The sequence below is a fragment of the Carassius carassius genome, chromosome 42 (genome assembly GCF_963082965.1).
Source record: "Carassius carassius chromosome 42, fCarCar2.1, whole genome shotgun sequence".
NCBI lineage: Eukaryota > Metazoa > Chordata > Actinopteri > Cypriniformes > Cyprinidae > Carassius > Carassius carassius.
In genome coordinates, this window is record NC_081796.1 from 21,882,087 (window position 1) to 21,904,322 (window position 22,236).

Below are 22,236 nucleotides of genomic sequence, written 5' to 3' on the forward strand. Positions count from 1 at the left end.
CTACCTAGTGGAAACCAAAGGCAAACTGCATCCTCTCGGAATTCCTCTACCCGTTCTTCAGCCGCCAATACCAACACGGCTTCTGTTACTTCTGGTTCCGGATTCATTCCCACCAGTGGACCTTTTCAACCTCACTCGGTACCTTCTCCTTTTCCAACTAACCTATCCTTTTCCCCTCCCTCACCTACCCTTACTCATCCCTCACTTCCCCTAGCCCCTCCCCTTCTATATACCCTCATATCTTGCCATCTAACAGCAGCACATTTACCCTGGCCACAGCAGTACCTCCTCCTCGGCCAGCTTCATCAGTTATTCGGCCTTCCCCCGTCTCCCAAGCCTTACGTCTTCAGATCCTATCCGGTGACTACACTGATCTAGCCCACCTTCTCCAGCCGTCGCTCATAAATTTTAGCCAGCCCAGAGAGCTTCAAACCAGCCAAGGGATCATGCAGCTTAGCCATACCTTAAATCCTAGTTCAAAAGACCTCACCCCTACCGAATTCGCTTTAGCCTTCTCGATCTTCAGAGACATAATTTGTTCCGTTTACCCGGACCGAAGGTCCGAGCTAGACGATTATCTATCTATCATTCTAGATATGGCCGTTCGCTTTGGAAGGACAGGCTTCTATAACTACCATGTTTTATTTGCTACTCAAGCAGCTGGTCGGTTACAACAGTTTAACCAAGGAACATACTGGGGCACTCTCGATGCGGAGCTTTACTGCTGCATCTTTGCAGCCTGTTCTTCACTTTCCTGTGAGCTTTGCGGAGCCCCGTCACATCCCGCCTCCATGTGCATGGTTATAACCTCCCTTAAGTCACAGCTACAGACTGTCTCCAGCAGCTCCACCTCCTCCTTTAATTCCAAAGCCCCTCGACGTACATCCCACAGTCAACGTCACAATTCCCAAAAGTATAGACAAAAGGGGACGGCCGGTTCTATACCAAGGAGGTAGAATGATCTGCAATTATTTCAACGACCTCGGCTGTTCGCTCTCCAGCTGCAGACTCCTTCATGTCTACTCCTTCTGCGGCGGCGCTCACGCCAGGATTTCCTGACTACTAAAGTACCTCAGCACTCTGATTAAGGTTAAAGCCCTAACCTCCGCTTTATTAAACCACCCCGATAAAGAGTTCGTAGATTTTCTTACCAATGGCTTACAAAATGGTTTCCATCCAGGTATAGATATTAAGCCAGACACTTCTCATATCTCCAACAACCTTCAGTCCACTCTCTTTGAGCCAGACACTGTAGATGCACTAATAGCGAAGGAAGTTCAAGAAGGATTTATGATTGGTCCGTTCAAAGAACCTCTTTCTATCCTTTTAGAATCAGTCCTATAGGAATCGCCACCAGGAAATACTCCGGGAAAAAGAGATTAATCATCAACCTTTCTTCCCCTCACGGCACATTTATTCCTAGCATTAATAGCATCATCCCTGCCCCAGACTTCTCCATGAAATACGCTACCATCGAACAAGCAATCGCTCTCATCCACCAGGCAGGCCACAGCTCGCGGCTCTCAAAAGCAGATATCACCAACGCTTTTAAAGTCATGCCTATTAATCCAGAATTATGGCGTTTCTTTGGCGTATCCTGGAAAGGAGCGTATTATTTTGCTGTAAGCCTAACCTTTGGCTGCAAAAGCAGCCCTAAGATTTTCGACTCTCTCTCTGAGGCCTTATGTTGGATCCTTATCAATAACCACAAGCTTCCCTATGTCCTTCACTATCTCGATGACTTTCTCATCATTACACCTCCATCCTCACCTCCACACTCAGGTCTGTCTACTGTCATCAAAGTCTTTTTGTAGCTGGGCGTTCCCATTTCAAAAGAGAAAACCATTGGGCCATGCACTTCCATTGAGTTTTTAGGCATCACCCTAGACTCCATATCCTTCCAAGCATCTCTGCCTCCAAAGAAAGTACAATGTATTTCCCTTCTGTTATCAAATTACCTTCTAGTAGATAGGTGCAAGAAGCAGCAGCTTTTGGTCCTACTCGGTCACCTCAACTATGCCATCAGCATAATTCCCCAAGGGAAATATTTTCTCTCCTACCTTCTATCAAAAACAGCTTCAATACCTTCCCTCCATGACAAAGTCAATCTGGATGAAGGCTTTAAGATGGAGATGCACCTCTGGCAGAAATTCTTGTCTTCTTGGAATGGTATATCCTTCTTCTATAATGACTACATCACTCAGCCTGAAGACATCCAGCTGTATACCGATGCAGCACCTTCCACTGGATTTGGTGGGTACTGTAACTGTTTCCTCTAACCCTGACTTGAACCTAATAAAGTTTAATCTGCATGGTTGTGGCGTGGCCTGTTGTTAGTGAAATATATATATATATATATAATACTGTACGTGACGTCATCGTAAATCGATGGTCATTAATGTAAGTACATGAGTCAGTAAAACTATATAAGACTAAAAAAATCTTACATATTGTGCATTTAAGTGGTTTATAGTGGGGTGTTGTTGGCGCAGTGGATAAGACGCATGCCTTTGGTGTGAGAGACCCGGGTTCGAATCCACTGTGAGACACCAATGTGTCCATGAGCAAGACACTTATCCCCCAGTTTCTCCAGAGGCGTGCAACCTTTGACATATATAGCAATTGTAAGTAGCTTTGGATAAAAGCGTCAGGTAAATGTAATGTAAATGTTTATGAATATCATTTAGCCCGTTTAATGTGTATTTTGTTATTACTTTGTAATATTGTTTTCTTTCTATGGTAGTCTGTAGTGATGCACTGTAACACTTCTTTATTTGGACTCTTGATTTATTGGTCTGTGGGTTTAGTAACTAAATCTAGGCCAGCTGACTCCTTACAGTGTTTCTGAACTGTAAAATCAAGAATAAGCTTTTCATGTTCAGTGACACATCATATTCAGAACATGCTCATAGTTAGTGACAAGATCCTTAAGATTATCAATCATAATCCTGAACTCAAAGAAATAGTTTTCAGAATCCAATATCATGCATTTAATAATTGTTTATGTAAAGTACCAAATTACCAAAATTATAAAACACAATATCATTATATTATGATGCTCAGATTAAGAACTATCTCTCCTCTCCCATCATGGATACCACGCCTACATTAATCAGCCCAGCTGGTATGTGTTTCTTCTCTGTGGAAATAGATTCTGACTGTCTCAGGAATGTAAATAACAGCTGCCCAATTATCATGATTAGTTTTCCTAGAGTTTTTAACAGATGTATGGCTCTACCACATCACCCTGTCACACATATGCTACTGCTGTAATTGATTCTCTGCAAGGTTAATGTGAACATCTGAGGGGCTTCCAGCAGAGCAAATGATTCCTCACAATGCCTCACTCGAGTTTTATTAATGTTTTTAGTGAAAGGAAAAATTAATCCCCGTAAGATTTTATCACAGCTGTTTTAATATATGAGGTGTATTAAAGAAATTTGATAACAGAAAAGGTTTTACGTGTTAAAGCTTTTGAGATAAAGTCAAAGATAGTTTAATTAAATAGTGCTGCAGCTGATCAGTGTTGGGGTTTGGTTTTAATATGTTATTCTTTGTGCTGTTATTCAACAATAAAACACTGTAACCTAATTTTTGGGAAAATGCAACCAGTTCTTAGTAGCCATAATGGTTTGTATTTTTTCTGGTAGATATAAAGTTGGTTGTGTGTGTGTTTATATAACATAGATGGATGGATGGATGTAATATAATTTAAAAAAATGTAAGTGTGTGTGTGTGTGTGTGTGTGTGTGTGTGTATGTATCCTCGTGAAAATCTTCCTGAAAACCATCAAACTTTTTTTTTTTTTATGTCATTACATTGGTTGGAGCATAAGAAACAAATGTAGATTTTAATTTATTTATTTATTTATTTTTATATATAATTTATTCATATTTTATTCTAAGTCCTTTGTAGAAGACTTCAGGACGAAGTTATTTAAAATAATAATAATAATAATAATAATAGACATAAAGAGGCATGTATAGGCAAAAACAATGATTTTTTTTTTCATTCACCAATCAGTTTTTAGGCTTCAGACTATTTTTAACCAAGTGTTATAATGGGAGTAATAACTTGGCGACATTTTCATAAGAATATCTCCTATTTCATATGAATATTGATATATAATTTCTTTCCCCTATTGACTTGTTGTGTCTCCCAAAAATGCCTGATTAACTTCCCGTTTGTCCTGTTGTCCTCTTCAAAAGTCATCATGCCTTGTTTAACAAAAAGTCATATTCCGATTTGAAACCACATAACATTTTTCTGAGATCTTTATTTACGACAAACAACTTGAAAATTAGTCAGGTTTAGAATTACAAAATATGATCATATTTTCCTGAGTATTAAATTTGATCATTCTGTCCGTCAGTATCAGTCATATTTAAAGACCAAGGAGAAGGTGCGTTTATGATCAAGCCTCCAAACATGTCACAGGATTATTAATATAGCCAAATTTTAAGCTTTTGTCAATACTTTGTGAAAAATATGCATTCTGTAATCTAAAAAATATGCATTTCTTTAAATTCCCTGCGCGAACCATCAAGTTGGTTTACATTTTATTTTAAAAGTGCGACCTGTATGGAGTTTCTTTTGTGTTAATGTGCGTGTTACGTTACGATTGGTCAAAGTGTTTATGAACTATTAAATCATCGCTTGTCATTGTACCGACTATGTATTCGCACTGAAACAGTCAGGTTTATTGTTGTTCGTTGAGGTTGAAAGAGCGGAGGTGACATTTGGTGACTGACGGAATAACCTCTTAGCGGACGACGACGATGATGATGATGATGATGGGGCGCGAGCACAGCGCCTGACGTGTCTCTTCATCATCAGCTGGCTGTAGAAAGGAGCTCGCGGTGGCAATTTCTCGCGCTCTCTCATTCCAGCTCGAGGGCTGTGCCATGCGAGCTCGTGCGTCTTCGCGTGCCAACCTCGCGTGCGCTCGGAGAGTCAGACCCCGGCGAGATGCGGGAATTATAACGAGAGCTCAGATGTTTGGAGGTTCTCCACTGGATTGTTGGTAAATGTTCCTGCCCCACTCTCTGACGACCATGCTTTATTTCCAGCTGGTGATCATGGCGGGGACGGTCATGCTGGCATATTACTTCGAGTACACGGACACGTTCAACGTGCACGTGCAGGGATTCTTTTGCTACGAGACTGCGTACACGAAACCCTACCTCGGACCCGAGGACACGAGCGCCATCCCGCCCGCCCTGTTGTACGCGGTGGTCACTGGAGTCCCCACACTGCTGGTGAGTCGCTGAACACAGTGGTTATTCCAGTCAGTTTATAGATAGCTAATTGCTGTGGAGTGATCAGATGATATTGATTATCATTGATAAATGCCTTCAAGTGATTTACATTTATTGATAGACTAAACGAATTCTTTATTGCGTAAAAGCAAATTAAGCTTGAGATTCATAACTGGTGGATGTGTAAGTGTTATTCCCAGCGCTGTAAAATGATTAATGGCGATTAATCACATCCAAAATAAAAGTTTTTGTTTACATAATTGCGTGTATGCTGTGTAAATTTATTATGTATATATAAATACAAACGCATGCAAAAATACATGCATGGCATGCATGTATTTTTTTAATAATTAAAAATAATTCTATATAATATAAACTAAGTATATAAATGTATACACATGTAAATATTTTCAAAATATATAAGTATGTGTGTGTATTTATTTATACATGATAAATATACACCGTACACACATATATTATGTATACAAAACTATTATTTTGGATGCGATTAATCGCAATTAATCATTTGACAGCACTATTATTGACTGATCAGTTGATTTAGGCTATTTTAAGTGCATTGATTAACAACAATGATTGCATCAAGGCAGCTCAGATTGATAAGTGATTTCATACTGACTTGCCTGTTAGGTGTTGATGAATCGATAATTGATTGAAAGCACACCAGACTAGGAACTGATTTATAGGTTATTGATATTGATCAAGTAAGAGTTTATGATTTTTAAGTGATTTTCATGTTGGTTTTCAATTATATGTAATTTTACGTTATTTGTAAATTAATTAGTTTTGCATTCATGGATTATTAAAGAAATGATAGCATGGACGCAAATCAAACTTGAGATGCAAAACTCGATTTTGATTAAGATAAATGATTGCATGGAAGAAGATCCTGCTAGAGTTTTATTAGTGGTCTGATATTATTTTTGCCAATTGCCTTGGGTTGCAAGTGGTTCTATAGTAATTAATGTATGATTTGTTTTAGATTTTGATTGGATAAGTGATTTTGCTTGATTTGTGTTTTGATTTTTAGAGGTTTGCAAGAGAGGTTTAATAAAAATACTTCAAAATGTGCTATTTATCATTGATTAAGCAGCGTGCAAGTGATTGCATTAATGTAATTCAAGCTAGAGATACATAAGAGACCGGTTTAATAAATAAAACTCTTTCAGAATATGTACAGCAGTGCTGTGTGATGCTGGCAGTGCTGTCTGAGATACAGAAATAATGCACACCATGAGTCTTTAAGACAAAACTTGTGTGTGAGTCATACCTGCCTTAAGTCGACACTGCTGTTCATTATCACTTTCACATTCAAGTACATTCTAACTCTGTTGATTTTGTATGTTTATTGGTAATTTAAAGGATATTTCTTAATTGAATGGAATACTCATTTTCATGCATGCAGGACTGTTTAATTAAACAGATCCAAATATATTTACTGCACATGTTCCATCTTGGTAAATCAGGATAATAAGTTTTCATTATCTATGAATGCATAAATTAAGTCTGCATATCATAAAATATGCTCTCTCTTCATACCTAGCTGAAAACGAAGCCTTTGATGTTAGATCTCATCAGACATTGCCCCAATACTGAATGCTTTCATTAGCTTGACTATTCACTGACAACTGCGTTGTTGCTTATAATACTTGTTCACTGAAATCTGCAGATAACTGCAAACTGTGATTATAGACATCTCACATCTCACTGTCTGTAATTTAATGTTCACCAGGCAACCCACATTATTTCATCAGTAGCAGTTGACTCAATCTGAAGTGCCGCTGTGCTGGACCTTTGCTGCTCTGTCAGCTCATAGTGTGGTTCTGTATTCATCTAATGCATTTAACAGATGAATGGCAGCAGATAAAAAGACATTTTATTCTTAAAATATGAAGCTCTCCGAATTCTCTTTTGGTTCATTATATATTGATTTTAGGATTAAATTTGATGGGACTCTATCATTTCTATTTCGAACTATTTCTTATTTTTTGTTTTTGTTAAATGTAAAAGAGATGCCAGGCAAATAGATTGTTTGCTCGCTCATTCGTTCATTCATTCATTCATTTACTTTTTTCTTAGGGCTGATCACATTTAGTGGACAGAAAGAAAGCTTCATTTGAGTGTGTGTGTGTTTGTGCATTCAGGAGATTGGTAGGAGATATTTAATATCAAGTAAATGCTATCCTTGAGCCAAGATCCAAATGTAATTCTGGTTACACCTGCCATAAATAATGCTTACTAGCCATGAAAAACTATATTATTATTATTATTAGCTATCGAATATTTTAGTAATCGAGTATTCTACCAAAAAATTCCATCGATTAATCGAGTAATCGGATAACATGTGTTTTTGCTTAATTAAAGTGCAATATTAATTATGCAAGAGAAAATAAGACTCCTGGGTCTCTTAAAATGAACAACTAAGTTTCCTTTTTTAGAAAATTTTTATTTTTTATTTTTTAAATGCATACATCAAAAACAAACATTTAATTATTACCCATTGTTTCTCTGTCTGTACTTGTACTGTGAACAATGACAATAAAGTTGACAGATGAATTAAGTGCATATAATTGCCATTCATTTGGGGTTTTAAATAAAGCATTTTCTGAGATGCACATTAAACATTAAACACATAAAACATTAATTTAATTTATCTTTTAATTATTGAATATTAACTTAAATTTTTGGTAAACAAAGGGGATTTACTATTAAAAATAAAACATGGAAGAAATGTTGTGTGATTAAACCTTAAAAAAAATAGTTAGAATTTTTTTTTTAGTACTAGGCTATGTACATTCTGCTAAACAATAATCTTTAACAAGACTTCTATTTTGACGGGTTGACGTACCTTTACAGTTCTGTGTATGTGATGTGACGCTAGCTTTACTCAAATCAAACGGTCAAATGCTTATGAAGTGACTGTCAGAGCAGTTCTGGAGATGTTGTTCATGTGTTCACTTCCTTATTTAGTGAGACAGCAGATGCTGAAATCACCGCGAGCGTCATGCACGCTTCAGTGTGTGTTAATAAAGGTAGACGCGCTTCTGCTCCATTCATTAACACAGACACACAAAACATGCAGGATTCATATTTAAATAGACTGTTCTGGCTTAATATTTACAGATATTAGTCCATATCGTGATTTGATGTAAGTGCAAAGGCCTATTTTTGATTAATTCATTTAAAATTTGCCAAATTCCGTGCCATTCCGCGTTAAACTGTAAATTCCGTTTTTATGACTGGATTCTGCGGTTCCCTCCGCGTTTTCTGCATCGCAGAAATCATAGGGCACTAGTTGTGGTATGCCAGCTCTATCTTGCAATGGACACACACCACGACGTTCTCTTTACGTTTGCCCGCGCCCTCAAATCAAAACACTGCTGACTCCTTGCAGTTTGCGATTTCAGACTCAGCGCTTGTGTCTGCTTCCGCTTTGTGGGTGACGTAAACGCGTTGTCACATTAAAAAAAATCATTGCGAAAGAACCTGACGTGAGATTTAAAATAAATTAAAAGAGGCTTTGAGGCAGAGGAATTTGCCTCGATCATTTTTTGTAATCGAGTTACTCGAGGAATCGTTTCAGCCCCAATTATTATTAAGAGACACTGGTGAGATCTTTTTTACACAAAATTACCCAACCCAAATTCAATTTACCATGCCAAGTCTCTCTCTCTCTCTCTCTCTCTCTCTCTCTCTCTCTCTCTCTCTCTCTCTCTCTCTCTCTCTCTCTCTCTCTCTCTCTCTCTCTCTCTCTCTCTCTCTCTCTCTCTCTCTCTCTCTCTCTCTCACTCACTCACTCACTCACTCACTCACTCACTAGTTTGGTCTCAATGAACAATTTGATTATTTTGTTCCTTTTCCTTGTATACAGTAGTTGCATTTTTACTGTTGAACTAAGGTACATATTTTTTCCTCAAATGTATCACTTAGTGAGCATATGATAACCTATTCTAGATTGCAGATTTGCCCACACCCCTAAAAATATAAATTAAAGTAAATAAATAAAAACTATGGTTTGTGGCTTTACATGCTGATCAGACAATTGGTTGTTTAAGTGGATGGTTTTTACAATAAGCTGCAGTGTGGACTATTTTGTTAATGGTCAAAAGTATTGTCAAAAGTTGGTATGTTTCATAATCTGAAAAGTTTAATATAAAGACTGCTTATTTTCAGTAATTCCCTCCTCGACTGCTTCCAGACTCTATAGAAGCATTTTTCATTTACAGTGCTGTCAGATTATAAGTGTTTCTACATGGCAGCTAGGTTGTTATATTTTTCCCCAACACCTTTCTGAGTGGCACAGACAGATATTGGCTCATGTTTTTCTAGACAGAATAAATAACAATCTCGGTCTCCACATTGCAATACTGTGACCCCAGCCAAAGTTGCCGTAAAGAGAAATGAACTCCATCTCCACAAAGTATTGCTCATAAACTCCACGGCAGACTTGCACTGAAACCATCACACTGTGATTTGTAGTGTAGAAAGGCTTGCGGTAAAGATATGAGCTTCAGAAAGAGATATTGCTCAGTTTGAGCCGATATTGGCAAAATGACATTGATGCGTTAAGGTGCGGATTATGGGGAAAAAGTCTCACATATGCGAATGATTAAAGAAATCCCTCAACATAATAAGTTTGCTGCTGGATTTGGATACGATTGTGCAATATCACACATAGACAGTCAGACTTTTGGATGATGCAGGCTTGCATTCCCATCACATCTTCATTTAAAACCGATTACAATGTAAAATCCTATTTAATACTGATAAATCTTCTGATAATGAATGGAATTTGATGATCACTGCCAAATGTGCTAAATCACAATAAAGCCCATACTTCAACAGAGATTATAATGAGCAAAGTTCGAGTATAATTGTTTTACCCAAACATTTAATGACTTTTCATGATGACTTTTGCAGATTTACTTGATAGCACAAGGCCGGGCCAATAGTCATGGCAAGATTAAAGGAATACTTCACCCAAAAAGGAACATCTGTTGAAAATGTACTCACCCTTAGGCCATCTGTGATTAGATTAGTTTATTTCTTTATTGGAACAGATTTGGAGAAATGAAGCACTACATCACTTGTTCACAAATGGATCCTCTGCAGTGAATGGGTGCCGTCATAAAGAGAGTCCAAACTGTTGATTAAAACATCATAATCATGTCTTGTAAAGTGTGAAGAGATGTTTCTAAGAAACAAATCATTAAGGTCTTTTAACTAAGGCTGTCCTCAACTAAAGATTTTTCTGCTCAACATCAGAAAATTTCTAAGGCATGCGACAATGTGATATGTGTGACAAACATCTTCCTAAATTCGTAATGAGAATCATTTATATATTTTCATGCTTTTGCCAACAACAGAAGCATTGAGATCTTCCTGTGGGTTTCTGCCAAAATAAAAGCCGAGAAAAAGCAACAACTCCATCAACATTCATAAATGTTAGCATTGTAATTTTACTGTTGTTCTGTAAAATAAAATAAAAAAGTAAGACAATAATACTGATAATTATAATTACCCTACAAAACCTCTATTAATACATTTATTATAACGTTCACACATAGTGTTCAGACTGGGGCCTGTAATATATTCTAATGTTTTAAAATTATTTGTACAGTAAAAAAATGTCAGTCTCAGAATACAGTCTCAGACAAAACAGTAAAAAGCACATTTTGGCAATTTAATTTATGGAAGGCTGAGAGGGTGACTACATTTTCAGCACAATTTTATTTCTGGATAAACTTTTCCTTTAATATGCAATGTGCCAATAATTTTATCTCATGATTTCCAAGTGCACTTGCACGTAAACATCTTATATTGAACACCAAACAGATTCTCATGAACATTCTTTGAGAAGTCCCCTATCACCATGCGCCCTTGAGCAAGGCACTTAACCCAGATTGTTCCAGGGGGACTGTCCCTGTAATAAAGACTTCCTGTCACTAAGTGTTATGGGTATGGGTGTGTTCCTTTCTTGGTATTTGGTTTTGTTTTTTCCTTGTGTTGCAAGAAAGCAATTATCACATGACTAATAACTAAATAATAAGCTAATATAAGCATGCACATATTTCTCTGGCTCACTTTTAGAAATAAAGCTTCCAATTAGGGTTTTACAGCTTAATGTCATTTTGTGTGAGTCTCATAGAAATGTCTTATTCATAAGAAATAATATTTAAATAAAGTCCTATTGTTAGTAACTTTTTTGCATTGACAATTTCATATTAAGCACATTTTACACACAAATTCTGTCAAATAAATTAAATGCATTGCAAATATAATGACAATTAAATAATGATTTAAATAATATATGTTGTGCACATTAATGCTTTATTGAAGGATTATATATTAATAGTCTTAAATATGCCTCATTAATTTTTTTTCTTTTCTTTTCTTTTGATTATGTGGTGAAATATGACCCAGACACATTCATGAAAGTTTCATGAGATTTATTTACAAATAACTTTTTATTCTGTCTATTTGTATTTATCTATTTTTTTTTAAGAAAGCTAACCAGTGTTTTGTCAGAGGGTTTCATCTTTTATATATACAATAGGTGCGTATGTGTATGTATATCTATATATACTGTGTGTGTGTGTGTGTATATAAAGTTATTTCTAAATATGATACATTAATGACTTTGTAAAGATTGCAGAAGGTACAGTTATAAATGAAAATTAATAAAGTGTTAAAAAAACGTTATTTCTTTGAGTGAAGCCTATGTTGTTTTTGATCTCTGTCTTTCTGTGACTTTAAAGCCATTGAAAACTGGCAAACCACTGATACAGATGACAGCAGTCTGTTTCTGACATGCAGTCAAATGTGATACATCATCTTCTTCTTTCATAGCGACTTGTTAACGATTTTGAGGCTTTCCATTTATGTTCCTCCATAGAACTACTACTTTTATATCTTAGTATACACTTTTATATCAAAGTAGAGTTCACAATTGAGTTGTGATTGCCATCAGAGACAATTCAACAACCAGTTTCCATGACGTGGAACACAATTTAATGGCAAATCCACCATTATGCTTTCAAACACATATAGTATGTAACTGCATCCATTTAGCATTAAATTATCGACACCAGTAAATTACTTCACAATTCACAACAAATCATTCTTATCCTGATCATTCCTAGTTAAATTTGTAATAGTATTCATTATATTGAATGTATTTTTTCTGGCAAAGACTTTCCTTGAGAGTGGGTATCATTAAGTAAAGTACCTAAGATTACAAAAATGTGGTTTCAAAATGGTTTAGTATTCTGCAGCGCTCAAATAATGTGGGTGGAGTCTCTGTCAGTAGGCTACTGACCACAAACAAAGCAAGTCAGTTCACTTGGCAGCCATCTTGGTAATGAAGATGTTTTGTTGTTTTGACTAATGACACTTTGTTGTAGAATTGTATAGATCGTAGAGAAAGGTCTTCTTTTACTGACCCGATATATTGGTTACATTGGTCAAAATTGTCAATATATGGGTTAAATAACGTTCTATTGTCAGTCAGCGTAACAGATGTAATATTTTAAAAATGAAACAACGTACTTTATTCTGACCTGTACTAATTAAAATTAATCGATAATTTTAAAAAAATTACCAAAGTGTGATATCCTTTTTTTTTTCTTGTGGAGATGAACTTCCATATGAAGCGGACCAAACAGTAATCTCCTAGTAATTTTTTTTTCTTAATCCCCAGTTTTCAGAGATTTATCAACATATACTTTGTTGTTGAGATTCGGTTGGGTTTGAATCTCATGTTTGTGTCTAGGTGGTCTTGATATATTTATAATGTTCTGTCGGTTGTCTTTTTATATCCCACTATTGATACTGAATTCAGTGGCTGAAGGGTTTCTGTATAAAAATAGTGATTTTAAAAATGTAATGAGGAACATCAAGAGGTTTTGAGCATTAGCATATTCTCCTTATTCAGTACATCTAAAAGTCCTTTAGATTTCTCTCAGCTCTGCGAAACGGATTGAAAAAACTGAAAATGGGCCACGAGTATGGAATAGCTGTTCATTAACACAAACCAAACAAAAATCACTCCATTGTCAACAGTGATCATCTGGGCCCTACAAACCAGCGAGAAACCAACAGGTGTTCATGTCTGGCTAGTGTTCAGGACTTCACGCTTGAATTGGTGTGTATTTAGTGAGTTTTAGTCTGTTAGGTTGGAAATGGATGAATGTACTGGCCCACTATCCGGCTACACATGAAGATTGTGTTTTCATTTAACAGTTTTAGTCAAACTTTGTGTAAAAATAAGAAACCAGGAATTTTTCTTCCTCTTCTTGAGATATACAGGCAGCACTTCAGGTTGACAAGTGGAAACATACTACATAAGAGAATGGTGTAATGTCGAGGAATTCCTGCTCAGGTGGACGACTGTAACCTCATGCTTAGAGCTTAACCTTGAAGATTTAACCTTCTTATTCTGATGCAGATTAGTTCTTTGTGTTGTGTTTTCGTTTGAAACCATCTGTACAAAAATAATATTTTAATCGTTTGGTGTGGAAGAACCCGTTTCAGAATATTAACAGTTTTAAACCAGTTGTAACAAGTAAAAAGTGTTAATGTACATGTGACAGGGCCATTTAAAATGTAATCTAGCCCTTAACCACTTGTCAGTGTAAACACTCTGTTTAAAGCTCATTTCATTAACCTACTTTTATACCTCCTGTTGTTATTCAGACAGTCATACTGTTTTAGTTGCTAATAGTAGTTGCTATGAAAGAATCCTGTCCATCATGATATTACAACATGCTCAACCAATGATATGAGTTCGGGGCAAACCTCCTGTACTCATGTGACCAATGGGAGATAGAGAACATGTTTAGGGAAATCTTTTTTGTTGTTCTTTTTTTTTCCAGTTCTCTTTGGTCACACGCTAGTGGTACAGAAATGGCATGCATCACCTTTAATATCAGCATGATATTGATTTCATTATTCAGTGCAAGAAAATTATGTCTTCATAATAGTCATTAATGAATCTATTAATCTATTGAATAAATTGCATTCCTTTTCAGCAGACATCACCAAGCTCATTCAAGTCACCAAGCTCACTCAAGTCATACACAGTCATTTTCACCACCCAATACATTTCTAAAGGATGCAAACAAGTCATTTTTCCCATTGAATATCCTTTTTTTAAAGTCAAACTCTTTATTCACATTGTACTGGCACAATTCCCAACCATACCCCACCCCCCAGTGATATTGTTGCATTAAATATATAGAAAAACACAAGTATACATATTTATATTGTGCATACATGCCACAGTAAAGTCTTAATTTCTCTTATATTGGCTTTTTTTCAAGAAATATATGATATAATATGTGATTTATCTAATTAATCAGCACCTCATGTAAGTAATTTGATTGACAGCCCAGATTTAAATCTGTTTCCTGATGGATGTGTAGATCAAACAGAAGCAATAATGTGTTTCTCAAATGGCTATGATTTATTTTTCCTGTCTTTCCTGATCCTTTTCTCTTCTGATGGTTGCTCATAACCTGGATTCTGCAGTATGTATGTGTGTAAAGGCTTGAGCGGTTGTGCTACTGATTTGAAGTAAGGAGGGGGGTAAGGAGGGGGGCAAAGAGGCCACCAAACACTTATGCTTCTCTACCTAGATTTTTATGCAGTTTGAGAATGTGAGATTAAGTCTCTCAGCTTTTGGAAGCAGAAGATCCTGCTTGCATCTATAAGCCCCAAAAGCAAACCCTCGAGGAGCTGGACGAGCTCTTAAATCACTCTGACAGATCAGGAAGAGCCTCAAGCTCCTCATGTGTGTTCTAATCCTGGTCTCGTTACCTCAGTCAAACCCGGATCTCTGCACTAATGAACAGAAGAAGAGAAATACACGTCTCATTAGTTTCACTGCAGATAGAGTTTACTTTAAAAGCCTAAACTCTTTATGGAACCTAAGATCCATTTTTAATGATGACATAAATTAGCTCAATTTACTTGATTTAATGAAGCAATGATTCAGTCCTATATGAGACTATATGAGATGTCTTTCTGAAAGTCAATTTTCTGAATGTGTGTGATACTAAACAACCTTATGAATTGGAAATTGAATGGATTGTAGAGGAGGGGCTAAACATGAGAGGGCTTGGTGACATCAGTGGAGAAGGAAAGCCGTTTCACAGGCAGAGCAAGTTATTACATTTTTTTTTTATTAAATAACACAGAGGAATCGTTCACAATAAGACCAGGTACAAGACAAGTAAAAAAAAAATATGTATTTTAATTTGTTTCTTTTTAATAAATGTTGCTGTTTTCATAGTTTTTCACTAAAATTAAAAAATGTTATCTGGAAGAAAAAAAATCATATAATGCACTAACAAGGGTTATGTAGGCAGTGAAGAATAACGTTAACCAATGATTATAAATCTAAATGACCAAATTATTCAATCCTAAAGATGAAGTTTGCAGTGTGAAAATGCCTGTTGTCAAGGCCAGGCTTACATTGTCTACAACAATATTGCAACACTTCTTCTAATAATGGATGCAAATAAGGGCAGAACGAACTTTAATTTGGATTTATGGGATAATAATAGTGCCCATTCTCATAATGAGCATCAGCACAATAAAACATAATGCATTTATTATGTCAGTCATTTGCAGAGGTATGACCGGCAGGCTTTAAAAATGCAGCCAGAGACTAATCAATATCTTGCTTTTTTTTTTCAGGCTTGTGAAATTGGGTTTCAGTTGTAGCTTTCAACACACTCATAGCTTCTTGGGTTCTGTGCTCGGTTACATACCGATAAAATCGAAAATTATTTTAATTGTGGGGTATTTTACATGGGCCATTAAGACCATCTAGTAATACCTTTTTGCACTAATAAGCAACACTCTTGAAAATGAATCAGTTAATTTGATTTCAGACATTTGACATTTTCTGATGTTCCGCTCTGTTTCAGATCACCGTGACCGAAACGGTTTTGTTCTTGATACAGTACACATCAAAAGATCTTGACAGTCGAGAGAAGACCATCGTGACCGGGGACTGCTGTTACCTCAACCCATTAGTGCGGAGGACTTTCCGTTTCCTTGGTATGTCACGGCTATTCCACCTAATTTTATGGATCTTTTTATGGAATGCTTTCAGCCATGGCATCGATTTACAGTTAAACTGTGGGAATTACATGGATGTGTTTTGTCCCTCTTAACAGAAAGAGAGGTTGCACCAACCAAAAGTAAGGCCACTAATGTCAAAAAAAAGAAAAGAAAAAAGAAAAGAAAGTGACGTGACATTCAGCCAAGTATGGTGACCCATACTCAGAATTCGTGCTCTGCATTTAACCCATCCGAAGTGCACACACACAGAGAACACACACACACACTGTGAACACACACCTGGAGCAGTGGGCAGCCATTTATGCTGCGGCGCCCGGGGAGCAGTTGGGGGTTCGATGCCTTGCTCAAGGGCACCTCAGTCGTGGTATTGAAGGTGGAGAGATCACTGTACATGCACTCCCCCCACCCACGATTCCTGCCGGCCCGAGACTCGAACTCACAACCCTTTGATTGCGAGTCCGACTCTCTAACCATTAGGCCACAACTTCCCCAAAACCCTTGTATTTTTGGTTAATACCTGTGTAGGAAGGTGTTTGAAACACTTTTATTTTATATTAGGGACATTTCAGCCAAATAAAAGCTGCCCCCATTTACACTCATGTCTGACTTCTGTAAAACACAAATGGAGAAATAAAAATATCTCTGAAAGAAAGTTCTTAATAGGATAAAATAGCTCCTTAATTGAACAGTAGTCTAGTATGACTTGTGTGCTCTATATTTCTATATTCTGAAGCCACACAGTAATGTTGTTTGAGGAACGGACTGAAATATAATTTGGTATTCATAATAATAATGAAAAGGATGACTTTAATGTACTCAGTTGGCTTCAGAATGCTTGAAATAAAACGAATGGACTACGGTTTTGTTGCTTTTGTTGTACTTTTTGACCTTATTGGAGCTTAACAGCTGTGGTCACTTTACTATGTGTTTGTTTTATGGAAAAAGCAGAATACATTTTCTAAATAATAAATAAAGTAATAAATAAAATAAATGAAGTCTAAAAAATGTAACGCAGGTTTGAAAATACATGTGGGTAAGTAAATGATGACACACTTATGGTTGAAGTGTTCCTTTAAGGTTTAGTCAAAATGCAGTTAGTTGCACACACACAAAAAAAAAAAGATTCTTGGAATTAGTGATGCACCAAAATTTAAGCAATAGAAAATATTCAGATGAAACCGGAAAAAAAAAAAAAAAAAAAAAAATTTTGGTGCATCAATATTGGGAGCACAACCTCTACTTCTATGTGATCTACGTGTTTTTTTTTGCTGTGAAAACTCACATGCTCTACAACACCATGATGGTAAAGTCTCTCCAGCCATGTCTCTCTTCGTTGCTCTTACAGTTTAATTTTTTTCCTCATTTCACTCAGTTTCTCGCTCTAATGCTATAGTGGTTTTGTGAGATAAAGAAACAGCAACGTCATGGATTATTAGCCTGATCCTCAGAGAAAATCCTGTTCTATCTCCTATTAATTTCTGCATTAAATGGTTCCCATTCACCACAGATGCTCTCATTTTCCGGTAGAATATACAGTACTTTAGTCATACTTTCACAGTTTGCTGCGCCTAGTCATCCAAGCTGTGGGATTATTGGACATCTGACGGCATTAACAGTCTTAAAGACAAATCAGATAAGTAGAATTGTTCCTAAGCCTCCTACAGGGCGCTGAGAAGATCACCTGTACTTTACTGACAACACCTGTCACTGTTCAGCAGAAGTCAGTGTGGCCCAGGGGAAATCGGATCAATCGGAGATCCTTTTTTTTTTTGCTCCTCAAAAACATTGTCATGATTGTTTACAGACTTCATCTGTGACATTTTTGTCTTTAAAGAGATTTAGCAAGTTTTTCAAGCTCAGGGTCTTTTCTAAAAGGGACAGTTCACCCAAAAAGTCTGTGTCTATGATAATTTCGTACCCTCATGTTGTTCCAAACCTCGTCAGAAATGACTAAAACTTCAGTCATTATTCATTGAAAATCCATTGCAGTTCTCACATCTCATTTACTTTTGACATCAGTGACATTCACTGGTAACTGAGGAAAGTCTTAGATATTTGGAACAGCATTAGTGTGAGTAATGAGACAACAATTAAGCAATACGATTCAGTAGGTTGTACACTACTATTCAAAAGTTTGGATTCAGTAAGAATTTATATATTGAAATAAATTAATACTTTTATTCAGTAAAGACACATTAAATTGATGTGAAAAAAATAAATAAAAGTGACAACAACAAAAAAATGCTATTTTTTAAACTCTTTTTTTTTTTTACCAAGAAAATTGATAACAGTTTCCACAAAAATATTAAGCAACACAATTTGCGATAATAAATGTTTCTTGAGCAGCAAATCAGCATATTAGAATGATTTCTGAAGGATCATATGACTGAAGACTGGAGTAATGAAAATTCAGCTTTGCATCACAGGAATAAATACAATTTTTAAATATAAAGTAGTTATTTTAAAGTGTAATAGTATTTCACAATATTACTGTTTTACTATATTTTCAATCAAATAAACGAAACTTGAAATACACTACTATATGTATGTAAATATATTCACAATATAGCACATTGCCTTATTGCTTCTTCAAAATGTTACTATGTAATAAAAATATAAAGGACAAATCATGCATTTATATCCTATGTAAATGATTCATTTTAACATTATTTTACTAAAAACATTCTTTGTGTGCTGCTTTTTATTATCTGATTTATGGTTTTAGTCTTTGCAAACCTCAAACTCAAAAGATAAAGCACCTAGAAGATGTCATGTGTGTTTCCAGCCATTGGCGGCTGCTTGAAATGAAAATATTTTAAAGAATGATGTTTCGTCATGTTTTGTTGGAGGTCTGATGGTGCATCTCCACTGAAAAGCATCAAATGAGACCAGTTGCTTCATGACCTGGAGTCACTGGCTTGTGTTATTTGCATAATGAGTCACGCTGTGATGTTCTTTGGGAGAGATTCAATTTAGAAAATGGCTGTGGGTCATGGTGTACTCTCAGTTAGCTTAGGGAGGCTTTTTCCGTAATATTTCCCCATCTCTCTGCCTGAGAAAAACTCTTGGTTCACATTGACTCTTCATATCATAAATGATTGTGAATGAAAACTGAAAACACTTCAAAGCAGTGTGTTTGTGCCAGTAAAGCATCATTTAAATAGCTCCTGTTCTTCCTCCAAGTTATATAAATGAAATGTTAAATCTGATGTTTTCTGAAACAATTTGAACTTAAGCTGAATGTATCATTATGAAGGTAATGGAGTTAAAATGTCTTTTCAGAAAACAGTCAAAAGACTCCTGGACAGGAGTTTGGATCAGTTAAATCTTCCTGAATTGACTCACTGAATCAGAGTGGATACGGATAAATGCTAGTTGATTGAAAAAATTTAAATAGATTCACAAGACGACAATATGTTCCTTTGGTGTCCACACAGTTGTTGAGATCCCTGTGCGTGAGGAAGTGTGAATAAGCCATATTTAGCTCAAGTTCACTCGAAGACAGAATGCAGTTTAGGGACAGTCCGCGTCAAATTTATTATGTAGCCAACATGACAGAAAACAGGACTGATGTGACGCCTGCCGGTGACATTATAAGATGGCCATTTTATGCCAACCTCACTGCCATTCTCAAGGCTCTTAGTAAAACAAGATCATATTTTCCCTCCAAACCATCTGCCAAACTTATTTTGCTATGCGTCACGTAATAACTCTGCAAGGCATTCCTCTGAGTGACTGTATTTACGGAGGGAAACATGTTAAACGGGGCTTTGTTAATGTTGTCTGAATACGTCTGCCAACAGTTGTGAAAATGACTTATTGTTGACACAAGTCTTTGAATGGCTATAATAATAGCCTTGTCATGCCTGTCATTCTGTTGAGCTGAAAAGATGTTCCAAACAAAAAGAACATGACATTTAGGAGTGAAGGAGAAAAATGGAGCTCTTTCAGAAACAATGGTGACTTCCTGTTCCTCGGCTAATATCTACCATTGTAAAACTCCTCAAAACACATGGGTATATTATGAAGAGGAAGATTTATTTGTGATGTGTCCCTCATGATTTGGGGTTCCTCAAGCTCTGTGGTTTTCGTTTTGCTTCAGGATCGTCAAGTGGTGAGCCAACAAAACCATGAACCATACTGAATGAAGTCTTGCTCACTTTCTTTGACTTTGCATTGTTTTGTTCAGATTTTTGACAATGGGGGTGTGTTTGTAGGGCTAAACATATATTTGTGTGTGTGTGTGTGTCAAGTGTCAATTTTTTTTCGAAATTGAGATTCATACATAATCTGATTAAATAAGCTTTCCTTTGATGTATGGTGTATTAGGATCAGATAATATTTGGCCTAGATACAACTGAAAAATCGAAATACTGAGAAAATCACTGAAATAACCGAATTGTCAGCAATGCAAATTACTAATAAAAAAAGTTTTGATATATTTACAGAAGGAAATTAACTAAATGTCTTCATGGAACATGATCTTTACTTAATATATGGGTCATAATTTTGACCCATACAATTTTTTATTTTTTTGGCTATTGCTGAAAATGTACTCCAGCGACTTGTTTTGACTGGTTTTGTGGTCCAGGGTCACATATACAGTAATCTACCATTCAAAAGTTTGGGGTAAGAAAGATACTAAATAAAATGGAATAAAAATTGTATGCATTAAATTAACCAAAGTGACAGTAAAGACAATTGTAATGTTATAAAAGATGCCGTTGTTTTGAACTTCTTAATCAAAGAATCCTGAAAAAAAAATTTATGAAAAATGTTAAGCAGCAAAAACTATTCAACATTGATAATTATAAGAAAAGTATTATTTAATAATTATTTTATACTAAATCATGTAATGGTACAAGTACTATATATAATAGTGAATGAATTGGAATCATATATAATTGAATTTTGCTTGTCAATCACACGCTCATCCAATGTTTGAGCTCTTTTATTTGAGGTATTATGGTTTGGTATACAGAGCGGCAATGAGAAAGACTCAATTATTAGGTTCAGTTATGAGGTGATTTTCTCATCTACTCAGTACATTAGCTCCTCTAATGCGTCCTCACAGCTCAGCGGCTAAATGTGTGCCTCTGTGGAGATCACCTAGGCTTAGTTGTATCTGTCCCCTTGATGTGCTTAAGTAGGTTCTGGTACACGCTGTACTAAACGAGCCAACATACGTAAACAGGCTGAGCACGACCACTGCATAATTGAACCAATTTTCCAGGTTACGTTTGTGAAATACATATTTTAATTTCCATCTTGATGGATTCTCCCAATGAATTACATACTTGGATTCTACTCAGTGATTACATGATACCGTACTTTTAATGTCAAGTGAAGGCAGGGAATTTTTAAATCAAATATAGGAAGTGTTTATGGGAGATATGGTTATAGTAAATTCACAAAAAATAAGAGAATTAAAGTTTAAGTTTTCATGTTTTTGTAGTATTTGGTATCTGGATCTGTTTTTTTTTTCTGCATAGGTGTATACATGTTTGGCCTTTTCACCACTGACATCTTTGTGAACGCTGGTCAAGTGGTAACGGGGAACCTGGCCCCTCATTTCCTGACAGTGTGCAAGCCCAACTATACAGCTCTGGGTTGCCAGCAAGCTCTTCGCTACATCAGCCATCAGGAAGCCTGCACTGGCAACGAGGATGACATTCTACATGCACGCAAGACCTTCCCTTCCAAAGAGGCAGCGCTCAGCGTGTACGCTGCTGTCTACATGGCGGTGAGTATATCATAAATCCAAAACATCCTCATTGGAAAAACGTACCTGTGGTAACGTTGTTGCAAAATATTGCATTGCTTCTTGCATGTCTTGCAACACTTTCAGTTCAGTTTTATCTAAACCAGGAGT

General features: G+C 36.2%; 1 protein-coding gene across 3 annotated transcripts in view; it reads left to right on the forward strand.

The window, feature by feature from the left end:
- Positions 1–22,236, forward strand: part of LOC132124205 (phospholipid phosphatase-related protein type 5-like) — a 54,502-nt gene that overhangs the window by 6,289 nt on the left and 25,977 nt on the right. Inside the window, exons 2-4 of one of the 3 annotated variants that reach the window (XM_059535115.1) lie at positions 5,070–5,258; positions 16,208–16,340; positions 21,857–22,107. In XM_059535115.1, the coding sequence (XP_059391098.1) occupies positions 5,070–5,258; positions 16,208–16,340; positions 21,857–22,107 (573 nt within the window). Of the gene's footprint in view, positions 1–4,853; positions 5,259–16,207; positions 16,341–21,856; positions 22,108–22,236 lie in introns of those variants that run through there. The other 2 variants (XM_059535116.1, XM_059535117.1) reach the window with 2 other exon arrangements.